Genomic DNA, 15340 nt, shown 5'->3' with positions numbered 1-15340 from the left:
AAAAAATTGAACTATGGAGAGGGAAATAAGGAACACAGAAGGCAAGTGTATTGGAACCAGCCATCCCATCCCACACTTTGTGGGGAGAGAAGAGCACCCAACCAAACCTTCAATACGAAGGTTCTGAGATGTACAGAGCTTCCCCCACCCCTCCCTACACCGTTTCTTTTAAGGGACAAATAATGTCTAGACCCTAGGAACTCTTGCTCCATGTAAAGGTAACCGGCTCAAGGTTGACTCAGCCTTCCATCCTTCCGAGGTCAGGTCGTAAAGTGAGCACCCAGCTTCCTGGGGGTAACGTGTAGATGACTGGGGAAGGCAATGGCAAACCACCCCCTTAAAAAGTCTGCCAAGAAAATGTCATGATATGATGTTACCCCATGGGTCGGTATCAACTCAGGGGACTACCTTTACCTTTATGAAGTCTTATGTCTCTAAGAGCCAGCTCCTACACAGAATCAGGGATTCCAAATGCCTTGCAATCCACTGGCTGGGATTTACCTAGCCTTTCTGAGAAGAAAGTGAATGAGTCATAAGAGGAAGCAGAGGAAAGATCTTCCTGCTGTGGTGGAGTAACTTTTTGGAATCACTGCATCTGGCCCATTGGGGGGGGGAGAGGGGGCGTGTCCCAGGATCTCCTTTACAGCTGTTTCCTCAACAGGAAGTGTCCATCTGGCGCCGGTCCTAGGCTAAGAAGCAATGCTGTTTAAACTCATCTGCCGGGAGGGGGACGCCGGCTTCCGCGAGGATGGTGACTTTGCCAGCTCTTCAACTACTTAATTCGACTTCCCTGCAAAAAAAAAAAAAACCCCGCACACACACACACACACACACACAGAGTCGCCACGTTCCACCTCCTAGGGGAGGCGCCAGCCCTCCTGCCGAGGGAAAGGGGCTCCCCGTCTTTGCCACCAGGGGGCGGCGCTGGAAAAGTCTCTGCCCCGAGAAATGCTGCCCTGCCCGCCCACCCAATGCTAACGGGGGGTGCTGCTTGCTCCAATAAAACCCGCCGCCAGGCAAAGGGCGGCCAGCCACCATGCAGAGCGCCAGCCCCGCTGCCCCGGCTCTGCACCTGCTGACGTCCTACTTCATCGACAGCATCCTGGGCAGCCGAAGCGCCGCTGCGGGCCACCATGGTGAGTTGCAGCGAGAGGGAACGTGGGCGCCACGGGGAAACGGGGCTGGCGCGTCGAGAACGCTCCGTCCAGTCCAACAGGGAAACCCCAATCCCACTGGGGAATTGGGGGAAGGGGGAGCCTCCTGCCCACTGTCCCGCGTTGAGAAGTGCGGCGCAGCACCGTCTTAGCTTCCCAAACCCACGGCGGGAGAGAGCAGGAACTGAACCTCCGGTTGTTGGGATTTTTCTCCCCCGGAGTATGCTGTCCTGCGATCTGAATATGGGGAGAGGGGGCTCTCAGGGCACGTTCACAGTACACTAAATAATGTGTTTTGCGACTGGATTTTTGCTATTCTTACATACTGAAAACTGAGTTGCAAAACACATTATTTAGCGTCTTGTGAATGCACCCTCGAACTCCCAGCACACAGAGACCCGTTGCATTGGATGTCGACCCCCTCCCCAGTCCAGAGTATTTTACTTAAACCGCGGCTTGGATGAGCAAGGTGGCGCTTTGCCACCGGCTCAACCGCACGCACGGCAGGGCACGTCACCCCCACCCGGTCTCCCAAACAGGCCGCTGCTCCGAGAGGGGGCTTACGTCCCACTGCACCGAACGAGGCTTCAACTGTAAAGAGTTCTGCTGTCCGATCCTGGGCGCAAGAACTTCTGCAGGGGCCTTACTTTCCGAGATGCAGTACCGGCGCACGTTTTCCACCCCCGGCAAGCCCCCCTCGAGGCTCGACGGCGGGAAAGCGATCTGATCGCCACCCTTCCCTCGCGTCTCACTAGGCGGGGACCCCGCAGAGCCACGGAAGCCCTCCCAAGCCCGGCTGCTGGCGGAGGAGAAGCCTGCCCTTCCGGCCGACGAAGACGAGGCAACGGGCGAGGGCGACAGCGACTGCCCGGACGAACGACGCGCCTCCGACGCGAGCGAGGCAGGAACCGCAGCCGCCGTCGCAGCTGCAGGGCCGGGGCAGCTGAAGAGGAAGCAGCGCCGCTACCGCACCACCTTCAGCAATTTACAGCTCGAGGAGCTGGAGCGCGCCTTCCGCAAGTCCCACTACCCCGATGTCTTCACCAGGTAGCCCCGCCAGGGGGTGGAGGAGGGCGGGTGGTCTGGGGCGCGGGGTCACGTCGCTATCCAAGGAACATTTCCAGGCAAGCTCCAAACTGGACTGGGCCCTGCGCGGATGGAGGTGGGGAAAGGATAGGCGGGACCGCGGCCACCGGCCTTGATCCAAAGAAACGGATGGATTTAGACGGCTTGAGGGGTTACGCAGAAGTAAACCCTGTCCAGTGAAACACGCGCGTTGTCTAGAACAATCGCATTACTCTCTAGTACTCAAGAGTAGGGCTGAGGAGCAGGGAAAAGGGAATTGCACTTCTGGGCTTCTCTGGGTTCCTTCCCATTGGCTAGGGCAGATCCTGTGGCTTCCAGGGAGTGGGGGTAGTCTGCAGTAGGCTGGGAACAGGCAGTTCAAAGGGCTGAGAGCAGAAAAATGGTACCACTATGTATAGGTCTTCCTTTCCAGGTGGTGCAATTGCACAGTTGGATGGCATTCTAACAACAACAACAAAGCATTGTAATAAAGCAAGTTTGGGAAGGAGTGTACTGAGGATCAGGAAAGTCTGAAAAGATGACAATTAGAACAGCCACCATGTGTCTGTTAAAAAAGTGGTGGCATTTTACTTTGGAAGCAAAGACTGAGGAGAAACCTCTGGATGGAAGCAATTTTTGTTAAGAAACAACCCTGAAGATTTGGACAGAAGTCCAATTCTGGGCAACATAAAAATGCAATAGTTTATGTTGATATGCTGGCAAACAAAATGGGGGGAGATGGGGTTTTGACTTGACACCTGCCAGTCCCCAGTGAGCATCACATAAAATGGCCTTATGGAGTCACCTGTTGATGGTGCAGATGTCTGAAGGGGTGATGATGAGCACAAACCATTCCTGTTGCCTTCTCCTACCCTGTTGGTCCCCAGCAGGGCAATCAGTTGCTTGGGTGGAAATCCACCCCTGGGTGCCAAGCAAAATGTTTATGTTGCTGTCGTTGTGTGTGCTAGGGAGGTTCCCTATCTGGATCTAAGTGCTCATGAGCAGATGAGGAAGGTAATGGCTAAACCACCTCTGACCAACTGCGGGGGGGGGGGGAGGTAGCCATATTGGAGAAATCCATATTATCTGTTATTTGGATCAACCAAAATACTAAGCATAAGTTTTTGTGTTCCCCAGCTGGACATTAGCAAGATTGGAGAGGGGGTAGGGGGGAAATTATAAGAAAGTAATTTAAAAGGCCAAAAGTTTGCGGTTTGTAGCTTTCTTAAAAATGGGAAGGAAGAAGGGTGGCAGAAAGACAAAGTGCAGACAGAATTACTCCAATCTAAGCCCCATGGCACAGAGTGTTAAAGCTGCAGTACTGCAGTCCTAAACTCTGCTCACAACCTGAGTTCAATCTCCGGTGGAAACTGGGTTTTCATGTAGCCGGCTCGAGGTTGACTCAGCCTTCCATCCTTCCAAGGCCGGTAAAATGAGTACCCAGCTTGCTGGGGGGGAAGTGTAGATGACTGGGGAAGGCAACGGCCAACCTCCTCATAAAAAGTCTGCCGTGAAAATGTTGAGAAAGCAACGTCACCCCAGAGTTGGAAACGACTGGTGCTTGCACAGGGGACCTTTATCTTTCCAAGCCCATTGAGTTCAGAGGACTTGGAGCAATTCTACATAGGATTGCACTGTTGGATGGCCTGGTGTTGGGCACAAACAGATTTCAGGGTGCAGCAAAGGCAGAGGGATGAAAAAGGCAGGGAATGAAATGTATAAAATTTACAGCCAGATACTCCATTGTTTGCACAACAAGTTGGTGTACAGGAGCCCTGTTCTCCTTTGCATCTAGTGAGCTGCATAATCCGGTCTGAGGACTCTAAATCGAGGCTGGGGCCCAAACCTGTTCTGGGACTTCTCATACCCCCTCTCCCCATACAAGATGTGGTTGCCTTACTGCCAGTACAGATAGTTTTTTGTTGATCACTGTGATACCCTTGAATCTGATCCGGAAGCTCCAACAGGTTCAGAATGCAGCAGCGTGAGTCCTGACAAGAACACCATGGACGGCACATATTCTGCCTGTGCTGCACCAGCTACACTGGTTGCCAGTTGAGTACCGGGTCAGATTCAAGGTTTTGGTTATTACCTTTAAGGCCTTGAGTGGTCTGGGACCAATGTATCTACAGGACCGCCTCCTCCACTATGTCCCTGGAAGGGGGTTGCGCTCCAGTAGTCGAAATCTGCTGGTGATCCCTGGCCTGAAAGAGGTCTGGCTATCCTCAACAAGGGCCAGGGCTTTCTCAGTCCTGGCCCCAACTTGGTGGAACGCTCTGCAAGAAGACATCAGGGACCTGTGGGATCTTTTACAGTTTTGCAGGGCCTGTAAGGCAGAGATGTTCCGCCGAGCCTTTGCATGAGGACAGCGACAGTTGCCATCCTGGCACCTTTTCCTCTCCACCCCCTCTTGGGGGGATCCCCCCACCCCTGATGTGATCCAATAACTGAATAAGAGCACTTTAAAGACACCATCAGGGTTTGTAATTTTTAATGTAATTGATTTTATATATATATTTTAATGTAACTGATTTTACTGTTTTACATCGCCCTGAGCCTGGCTCTGGCCAGGATAGGGCGATTCATCAAATATAATAAATAATAATAATACTCTCTCAAGCCAAAGCTCTGCCTTGACGTGGAGAACAATGTCTGAGTCCTGGTTTGAATTAAAGTGAGCGTTTTTCACTCTGTGATTTTCAAATACTTATTGCAGGTGTGGTCAGCCCAGAACACATTTGATCTTGGTGGCTTTTGTATATCTGCCTCTGAGAATAAGCAATCAATTTACCTAGAGCTCAAAAAAACTTACATCATTTCACCATCACTCATGACAGCCTGGCCCATAAACTTTCAGGGTTGGGACATGTGAGCACAGATTTATGCAGCCTGGTTTAAACCCTGAGTCACAGTGGTGACTTACAGCCCCATTCTAGAACTTTCAAGCCAGGGGCAATTTTATGCCATGACTTCGCCTTGCAAGCAGAGTTTTAAAGGAAACTAGAGGATGCTTGTATTTCTCCAAGTGAATCAAGTTTTTCTAAAAAAAATCCCCAGTTTGCCTTTGCATGTCCTGCTGTCTGGATTTAGACATATATGAACATTTCTTGGAGAGACTCAAGGTAGGTATGATGTGATTCTCTGTATGGATCTGCTCCTATACATTCTTCTATACATGGATCTGCAAGAGAAAAGGAGATGGTTTAAAGTGCAACTTGGGCTAGATGAGTACCATCTCCCACCCATTCTTCTTCCTCTGCATTTAAAACCATTATATGAGTGTAATTGTAAGCAGGTCTGGTTAGAAGTAAATCCCATGTTATTCAGTGGGGCTTATTCCCAGTTCTTGGAACTGCAGCCTATTTTAACTATGTTCACCTTGGTGGTGGAATATGAGCAGATATAAACCCCACAAAAAAGGATCTAAAAACAATTAGGGAGAGGCTTGGTTTCCCTTTCCCTAACTACTTAGCTTTTATGTTTTATAAGGAATCACCAGGACCAGAGTTGGATCCTGCCACCTCATGCCTCACTGCGTCTTTCAGACTAGAATTCCCACTGGATGGGAAGAAAAGTATAGAAACTGCAAAATACCAGCAATGTGACAGGCTGATATTTAGGGTATTGAGCTGATTTTTTAAAGCTGGGTGACTGACATTTTTTTTTTGGTTGAAGTCAGCATTTAAAAAAAAAATAATTGTGATTCCATTTCCTATATAAGGGGAAAATGGCTTTCTGTTTGCAGGGAGGAACTTGCAATGCGACTAGACCTCACAGAAGCCAGAGTTCAGGTAAGTGATGGCCTCTTTACTATTGAATGGGGACTCTACACAAGATGTACCTGTATCCGCTTTGAACTGGAGAAAACAGAATATAGAAAATGAAACATCCCAAACTAAAGATGGTATAAATACACACACATTCACACTTCTGATGGAATTGTAGAGAGACCTAAAAGTATTTAAATAGATAGAACAAAGATCATCCGTTCCTTTAAATCTATTACTCTATATTTCCTGTTAAATAACGTCTGTGATGCTTTCCTTCTCCAGCTCTTACCCAGCAGCGTCAGGAAGTTTCCTGTTCTCTGAAACGACTGCCCCCATTTCCTGAATAGCTCCATAGTACCACCTCCACTTTCCTTTATATCCTTGTGCAAACCTCATCTTTTCCAGCTTAACCTTCCCATTCACTTTTTTCCAATTAAAACTACACCTAAATCCAAATGTAGTCCATATTTGTGCATTTGTCTCCCCTCCTGTCTAGACATTAGATTGTAAAGTTCTTAAAATAAGCAGCTCTCTCTTTTTTGGTAAAGTCATTCTGTGAAGCAGCATGTAGTCTTGATTCAGTCATTCTGCTTCAGTTTCTTTCACTGTTTCTTTGCACATTTCTTTCTCTGTATACCTATGTGCTAAAATAATGTCATGATATAATAATGCATATCCCCATACAATTGATGCCGCAATTCAAAGAAATGGCAGAAGGATGCCAGGTTTTGGGATCGTAAAAGATTAGTTTTTCTGCTACAGCAAGTGTCTGTTGTGACTTGGTGCAGTCAAGTAACAAACTGAAACCCATACATTCCATTTTGGCATTGATCAGAGCATTAAGAAGGGACAGAATATGTTGGTAGATAGCATGAGGAAGATGCTCAAATCTGTAGCATATATCAGCAAAGAGAAAGCTGTGATTTGGAAGACTTCTGTCTCAGATTTTGCATTTGCTACAGGCCTTGCACAAGCCTTCTTCCCACCCATGCACAATATAGAGATAATGATACACTACAGACCTACCTTAGAAGGCTGTTGTAAGCATTATGTGATAGTGTATGTGAAGTATGTCAAACATGAAAAGCACCATGGAAGTGCTGAATTATTTCTGTGAGCATCTCAACATTTCTCAGGTTGTTCAAAATGCAGAAATTTTAAAAAGTTGTATTTGAAACTCTAGTGCCTCTGCATTTGAGATGTCATGGAACTATAACAAGAGCAGCTAACACTTAGTTACTGGCTGGCAAGAACACAGGAAACACTTCTATGTATATTAGAAAATGTATATTTTACTTGGGTACCAGCTTTCAAATGAGGGGAAGGGGAGGACCACCTGGTTGGCACATTGTGGTGTGTTTTCTTAAAATGGGTTGCAACTTGAATTGTCATGGGTTTCATCATTTGTATCATGATAGCCTTTCAGAGACTGAAAACCAGAAAGGAAAACCAGTAGCTCTAGACGAGATATAGGAGGGAAACCCCCCTTAAAAATATAATTCACAAGATTTAATCAGTGGTCAAGCTTTCATAAGAGGAACAATAACTTGTCTGTGAAGTTCACAAGAATCTATTGGCAACTGGTAACTTAATGACCCATGTAGCATGAGGTATTTTCAGTGTTCTATGTTCTGCTCTGCAGACTTCAGAAGAGAACTGGTGTGGTATATCATTATAAAGCGTTCTCTTTTTCCCAAACTTTTTTTTTTAAGGTTTGGTTTCAGAACCGAAGGGCGAAGTGGAGAAAGCGAGAGAAAACGGACCTCTTAGGCAACATGCCTGGGATCTCCTTGACACATCCTTTGGGCATGTACTTGGATGTTCCACTGAGTCAGACACCTCTCTTGGACCCTGCATGGCGATCTGTGCCAGTTTCCACCATGGCTGTGCCATCAGTGGCACCAGCTTTTAGCCCGACAACAATGACATCGTTTGGCCTTGGCAGTCTAACCTGGACATCCCTTTTCCGAAATCCAGTTATAAGCCCTCAGCTTGGAAGGTAAATACAAAGACTGAGTATTGAGTTAATAATGCAAGGATACATGTTTTATCAACCTAATTCTATGCAAATAGGTATGTACAAGTGTCTTGATTTTAACAGGAATCCAGCTGTGCTTAGAATGGGACTTGTTAGTTTTTCTTATTGATCTGCTGTCTGGAATCAGTTGGTTGGCTCCAGCAGAAAATTTCTGCTGACAGAAAGGCAGGCAATTTCCATCAGTTTTCCCTTTCATGCTATTTGTGCTGGTCCCTTGAACCTAAGATGCAGCAATGAAGTTTCACTGTACCAACAGATATCCCATCAGCTGATGGAAAAATAAGTCCATAATAGGCAGGACTCTTTTTGTAGAAAAAGCCTAGCAGGAACTCATTTTCATATTAATCCACACGCCTTGTTATCACCATTGTTTCACACATTGTTTTCTACAAAAAAGCCCAGCAGGAACTCATTTGCATATTAGGCCACACCCCCTGACACCAAGCCAGTCAGAACTGCGTTCCTGCTCAAAAAAGCCATGAGAATAACTATATTGAAAATAAGTATATTATGAAATACCTCTTCCGATTTTCCCTTCATCATCAAAGGAAGATTATTTATGCTCTAAAGAGCTAGCTGTTCAATAGTAAGTTTCATTGTGTTCAATGGGCTTGCCCCCAGGTATGTATGCATAGGACTGCCACTGTATACTCATGCTGTATTTTAAACTACTTTGAAACTCCCCTTGGTATTAAAAGTAGTTTGCTATGCAACTTGCTGTTACAGCCAGAAGCCCTGTTGAGTTAACATCACTAGTTTCATCCCTCTTTGGACTGTGACTCTAATTTGTTAATTAATAAAAGCTTTGGGCATTATATGGTCAAAAGATAAGCACTTGAAAGTTCCATTGAGAGTTAAATCTCTCCTAGTGAAACGTAGCAAGGCAATCCTATGCAGAGTTAGTACAGCCTTGGATTTTGATGGGTTCAGATTGGAGTCACTCTGGATAAGATTGCAGTGAAGAAGTGTTGCAGATGTGCATCTATAGCAAATTGTATAAATGAAGGAAACGATCAGTCTTGTAATGTTTTCCCTTGGGCCATTTCTTCTTCTGTTGCAATGGAAGAAAAAACAAAAATAAACAAGATGCATAATTAAGGGGACCATCCCCTTCATAATAAGAGCCCTGTGGCACAGAGTGTTAATGCTGCAGTACTGCAGTCCTAAGCTCTGCGCACAACCTGAGTTCAATCCCCGGTAGAAGCTGGGTTTTCAGGTAGCCAGCTCGAGGTTGACTCAGCCTTCCATCCTTCTGAGGTCGGTGAAATGAGTACCCACCTTGCTGGGGGGAAAGCGTAGATAACTGGAGAAGGCAATGGCAAACCACCCCGTAAAAAAGTCTGCCATGAAAACGTTGTGAAAGCAACATGACCCCAGAGTCAGAAACGACTGGTGCTTGCACAGGGGACCTTTCCTTTTTCCTCCCCTTCATAAGACAAAGAGGATTTGGCCCTAGAAGTAACTGCAGATGTAAGAGAGCCAGTTTGGTGTAGTGGTTAAGTGCACAGACTCTTATCTAGGAGAACCAAGTTTGATTACCCACTCCTCCACATGCACCTGCTGATGTGACCTTGGGTCAGCCACAAGTTCTCTCAAAGCTGTTCTGCTCAAGAGCAATTCTCACAGAGCTCTCTCAGCCCCACCTGTCTCAGAGGGTGTTTTGTTGAGTGAGGAGGGGAAGGAAAAGGAGATTGTGAACCACTCTGAGACTCCTTTGGGTAGTGAAAGGTGGGATATAAATCCAGTCTCTTCTCTCTCTACACAACTGGAAATGATTATTCACAAAATATGTATAAGTGTTTGATGCAACTCAAATATTAAAAGCTAAACAGATCATAAATCACTGAACACATTTGAAATTGGCCACTAGTTTTGATGTCACATCCTGTGGTGTTGCTTGACCTTTGTTGGCTTTGCATGACTGGGAGCAGGCAGCTTGTGTGCATTTGTGCTGCTCATTTTGGCTCTGTGCTCGTGGAGCTAGAGAAGAGAACTGGGTCAAGCAGTTTTCACTTCCTGATGGTGACATGGTGTGTTGTGGGTAGAAAGCAATTGTGCATGCCATTTTTACCTGATTATGGGGTGTTTTGTGGTTTGGGTAGTGGGGGGTTAGAATTGTGTTTCAAGATGCTCAGGAGAAAGGTGGGTATATGAATATTTTCAAATAAAATATGTTAGTGGCCTGGACTGCAACCTAACAGGCATAAACTGCAATCCTAAGAACACTGTCCTGGGAGTAAACCCTGTTGAATAAAATGGGGCTTACTCCCTAGTAGACCTGTAATAAAGCCTCCTTTCTCACTGTTGCAATATGGGGACTGCTATCAAAGTACCCACTGAGTGAGGTGGTTTGGAAGAAGAGAATGGAGCACTTAGGAGAGTGGGAATGGAAGCAGAATCCAAAACAAGCTCCATTCCTAACCATGTTTTGCTTTGTTTGTTTGATATCATGTGCTGCATCCACACATCATAGGATACTGCACTGTTAATTGAACTATAGCAGTTGTTTGTAACTGGATTTTTGTTGCATGGGCAGCAAACCAGCCCAGTTGCAAATGATTGCTGTAGTTTAACGTGAAATCCGGTGACTCTTGGATGCAGGTCTAGTTTGTTATTCTATTTATTTAGTTGAAAATTGATTTTGTATATTTACCATAAGGTGGTTCCTAAAGCAGCTCATAAAATCATTTAGGGTAAACATTAAAATATTAATGAAACTTAAAATTCCATTCCCTAAACAAACAGAACAATTTAAAAACATACAGTTAGAAATATTAAAACCAGTTCTTAGCATCAAGAAAGCATCAAAACCATCAATCAGTTATTAAAGCTAATAAATCTGCAGCATTAAAACAACAGAAATAAGACTGGAAATGGTAACTGAATAAAAAAACATTCCAGTGGGGTTTTGGGGAGAAGGTGGAGTGAAGAAATGGAGTAAAAGGAAATCTTACCTAAAAGTCTGTAAGACTAAGTCTTCACCTGACCAAGGAAGGGCAGCAAACCTGGAGTCAGGCAGGGATCTGGGGGAGGGAATTCCAGTGCTGGGGTGCCACAATTGAAAAGGCCATACTCCTAGTTATCGTCCGCCTCACCTCCACAAGAGAAGGAAAATAAAGCAGGGCCTCAGAATATTGTCAGAGGCTGAGCAGGAATGTAGATGGTTCTCTTAATATCTTAGCCCCAAGACATTTAATTATTTTAGGACTTTATAATCAGCACTGTGAATTGACCCAGGAGGAAAGTGGGCAGGAGTCTACAATTACATGTAACATTGTTTAGTGATCATTTATGAGGCAAATATATATTGGTCTGCTACAGCAGACTGAAGGGATGTTTTGGAAGGGGGGGAAAGCAGTGTGCTTTCAACCAGACCCAAATGAAGTCGTCTTCTACTGAGACCAGCAGCATTGTGAAAAAGTGGGGAAATTAGTTATCTAAACAGTATATCAAAATATATGCTCAGTGCCACAAGACAAAGTCTTACTTAACTTTCTCTTCTGTCTGTCTCTATTTAAATTTTCTAAGGACTGTGTCCTGGCTTTAATTCTCCCCCCCCCCCCCCCAAGATTGCTTTGTAAAGCACCAATAATGGCACTGTATAACCAATTAGACATGACTGTGTTGGTAGTAATAGTTAAAACTGCTGTAGCAAAGTGAGATATCTAGTGAAAAGATTTGCAGAGTAACAACAAATGTCAAGCCCCAGTGCCCTCAGAACTCCCTGGTCTGTTAAAGTTCAGCAGGAAGGGTCTTTTTCAAATTCTGTCAGTGAACAAGCTGTGGTTGGCAATAAAAAGTCATGTAGGGCCTTGTTTGTTTTAGCCCCTGAGAGAGCTGCATGTCTGTCTTAACTAAGCTCTAGTAACCACTGTAAAGTAGGGCTGCTAGGTATTCCCTGGCTACCAGCAGGGGGTGAGAGGCACAGGGTTGCCAGTTTCAAGTTGGGAAGCTCCTAGAGATTTGGGCATGGATCATGGGGAGGACAGGGACTTTAGTGGGGCACAATGACACCCTCCAAAGCATCCATTTTCTCTTGGGGAACTGATTTCTGTAGTCTGGAGATGAGCTGTAATTCCAGGAGATCCCCAGGTCACACCCAGAAGCTGGCATCCCTACATAAAAAACTGAGATCACAGCCTAATACTGTATTTTGTAGTTAATGAAAATACAAATGGTCCTTACATATTACATAGATAACAAAAAATATTACAACTAATGGTGCAATGCTGCCTTACAAAAATAGAAAAGTCCCTTTCTTGTGATATTGTAGAACAGCTTTTGTAATAAGTTGTAGTAAGTTGATGAGCATCTAGGTGTAAGCCCATTTTATAGATGATCTGCCTCAGAAATAATCTCGCTAAACATTATAACACAAAGGATACCCACCACACAGCAAAATGGAATGAGTGTCATAAAGGAGTGTTTGCTGTGTTGTTTAAACTTACCTCATTTTTACAACCAGCTTTTACACAAGAAGCAAGCCAGTCCAGGAGCTACTTCTTTAGGGTCACTTTGTAATGTATCCACAGTGTTTGTGATAGGTTGCATTTTGAGATATTGTTACATTGGCTTATTAAGGGTACTATTTAAAATATATTGAATATTTGAGGTAATGCTATATGCACAACGATTCTATTAGCTTGACAATAACTTTGAGAATGGTAATAATTGTGATCTGTATCTTTAAGGATCGTGTAGTTTCATCCACAGCTGAGTGGAATTATAGGGGATAGTTTTCCTTAAGATGAATATGTTGCCAGCATGTTTAGAGAGCCTTTTGCTAGTGACTATTAGAGCAGAAGGTTTTGCATCTGATTAAGGAAATGTTAATGGTTTGGCTTGCTTTTGTGTAAAAGTTGAGTTATAAATTTAAATACCACAACATATAGTCCTTTATAACACTAAGATTCCATTTAGCTGTGTGTGTCCTCTGTGTTACAATGATTATGACTAATTTTAGGGAGATAATTTCTGAGGAAGATCTACTTTGAATAACTTCTGATTATGCCATTAAAGGTTTGGTATGGTATGAATAACTTCTGAGGAAGATCAGCTCCGAAACAGGCTTACATCTAGATGCTTGATAACTTCCTACAACTTCTTACAGAAACTGTTCTACAATATCACAAGGATTGGACTTTTCTCTATTTTGTGAGGCAGCATCGCATCATTAGTTGTAATATTTTTCTGTTATCTATGTAATGTGTAAGGACCATTTGTCTTTTCATTAACTACAAAACACAGTAACCATAAATCAGTGATTGTTTATTATTAGATTTCTACTGAAAAGCCATTCTTTTTAAAAATGTTTCTGAAGAGTGAGGTGACAAAGGGATCGACCACTTTCATCAATAAGTTGGCTTAGCCTAGAGGCTAAGAGAATTGTGTCATTCACAGAGATCCCTGGTTCAGATTGTGCCTCTTCCATGAACTCTCTAGGGAACCATAGGTAAGCCACAATTTTCTCCTATTGTAGAAGGGGGAATTATATTGGCCTATCCTGCAGCAATAGGATGTATGTGAAGGAATTTGGACATAGAATGCCAAATTGCAATCTTAATGTTACTGCTGATCAATGCTGCTTTCTTACATTTGGTTCATTTGTTCTAATTTAATATATTAGTTTTTAAAATTTTGTTTGTGAGCTACCTCTAGAGAGATGCAATAGAAATCAAGGGGGAAAAAAACATGGAGCAAGTCCTGACTCTTATCTCCTTTTTCTCATGAGGAAGCAAATATTGTTCCCTGAAGTAATTGATCTTGACCTTCCTTTTCTTTTGTGATGAATATAGGTTCCTCAGTGCTCTAAACCCTCTTGTGACAACTGCTTCCGTCCTAATGAAAGCTCCTGGCCCCTCTGCAGACCCCGTTGCAATGGCCTTCGCTGACCCAGTAGCAGCTGAAAGGAAAACCTCTAGTATTGCAGACCTGAGACTTAAAGCAAAAGAACATTCTGCTCAAATTCCTCAGCTCAGCCATGTAGCCACTCTAACAAGTGCTAGCAAAGATCTCTAACCATTTCTTTAGTCACGGGGGGCGGGAGGGGAGCAAGAAGAGAACTGCGATTATGTCTGAGAAATATAATCTCCCATGAATGGGCACAACTGCAGAGGATGGTGAAGAAAGCAGACTGCCAAACTGAGTGTCCTCCTAGGGAGACAGGGGCTGAAGTTTTGTACTAATATAAACACTTCATCTATTTCCATATCCTAAATGTGTGTATCTGTGTATGAAACATTCTGTATTTTAAAAAATGACAACTGTATGTAAACAGGTAAGCTTGCAGCAATGGGGATGTTTTAGGACAAGGACTTTTATTGAAAGTTTCAGAGTTTTTTATAAGCAGCCCTAAAACTTCACCTATCAGGGGTGACAAACATATAGCCTGAGGGCTAAATCAGGCCCCTGAAGGGCTCCTATCAGGCCCCAGAGCAACTGGCTGTCCTCTGCTTCCTTCTCCCTCTCTCTTGCTTCCTTTTGCATCACAGCTTGCTTTGCCAGGCTTGCTCAATCCCACAGGGGTTTTATGTGCAGAGCAAAGCCTCTGTTTTCTCCCTTGGAGAGGAAGGGAGAGAGGAATAGCTTGCTTTGCCAGGCTCTCTCAATCGCACAGCAGAGATACTGAGCCAAGCCTCTCTTCCTTCTATTGGCTGAGGCTCCTCCCCCCTTCTGGTCCCCTGGAGAAGGAAGGAAAGAGCCAGAGCTTCCTTTGTCCAGTTCCCTGGATCACACACGAGGGATACAAAGAATGCATCTTTAAGACCCAACGAGTGCTAATGTTTTAAGCATGTTTTATTTTAAGCTTTAAAAAATATTTGTCTGTATCCTTATGAAGTTTATATCTCTGCTACCTGGCATTACATTTTATGACACACATGGCCCGGCCCAACAAGGTCTCATTTATGTCAGATCTGGCCCTCATAACAAATGAGTTTGACACTCCCCTGACCTACATAGTAGAGGAAACTGAAGCACCCTTACTAGAAAAAAAAATTCTGCTAACTCAATATGTGGAGCTGCCTTAAACTGAATTAAGACCACTGCTGCATCTAGCTCAGTATTGTCAGCTTTGCAGCATCTTAGAGAATAAACATGATTAGGGATTATGTTGTCAGCTGTATCTCAGGGTCCCCAGTACATCTCTCATGTGCTGTCAGCTCACAGGTAGCCCCTCTTTTTCTGAACTTCAGACCCTGCCCCCATCGGGGGAGAGGAGAGACTATTTGGAGAGCTTGGGCATGATCTTGGATGCCTCATTGTCAATGAAGGCCCAAGTCATGAGTGTTCCCTGACTGACATTTTACTGTCTT

At 44.5% G+C, this 15340-nt stretch overlaps 1 protein-coding gene across 1 annotated transcript; it reads left to right on the top strand.

The window, feature by feature from the left end:
- The first annotated feature begins 977 nt into the window (after positions 1-977).
- ESX1 (ESX homeobox 1) lies at positions 978-14244 on the top strand. Its single transcript, XM_060249575.1, has 5 exons — positions 978-1136; positions 1910-2201; positions 5965-6010; positions 7702-7988; positions 13823-14244. Exons 1-5 carry the CDS (start codon positions 1037-1039, stop codon positions 14043-14045), a joined length of 948 nt encoding a protein of 315 aa, XP_060105558.1. The 5' UTR covers positions 978-1036; the 3' UTR covers positions 14046-14244.
- Positions 14245-15340: the final 1096 nt, after the last annotated feature.

The sequence above is a fragment of the Heteronotia binoei genome, chromosome 11 (assembly GCF_032191835.1).
Source record: "Heteronotia binoei isolate CCM8104 ecotype False Entrance Well chromosome 11, APGP_CSIRO_Hbin_v1, whole genome shotgun sequence".
Taxonomy (NCBI): domain Eukaryota; kingdom Metazoa; phylum Chordata; class Lepidosauria; order Squamata; family Gekkonidae; genus Heteronotia; species Heteronotia binoei.
The sequence above is the reverse complement of the archived record's forward strand: the minus strand, read 5'-3'. Positions and strand labels throughout refer to the sequence as shown.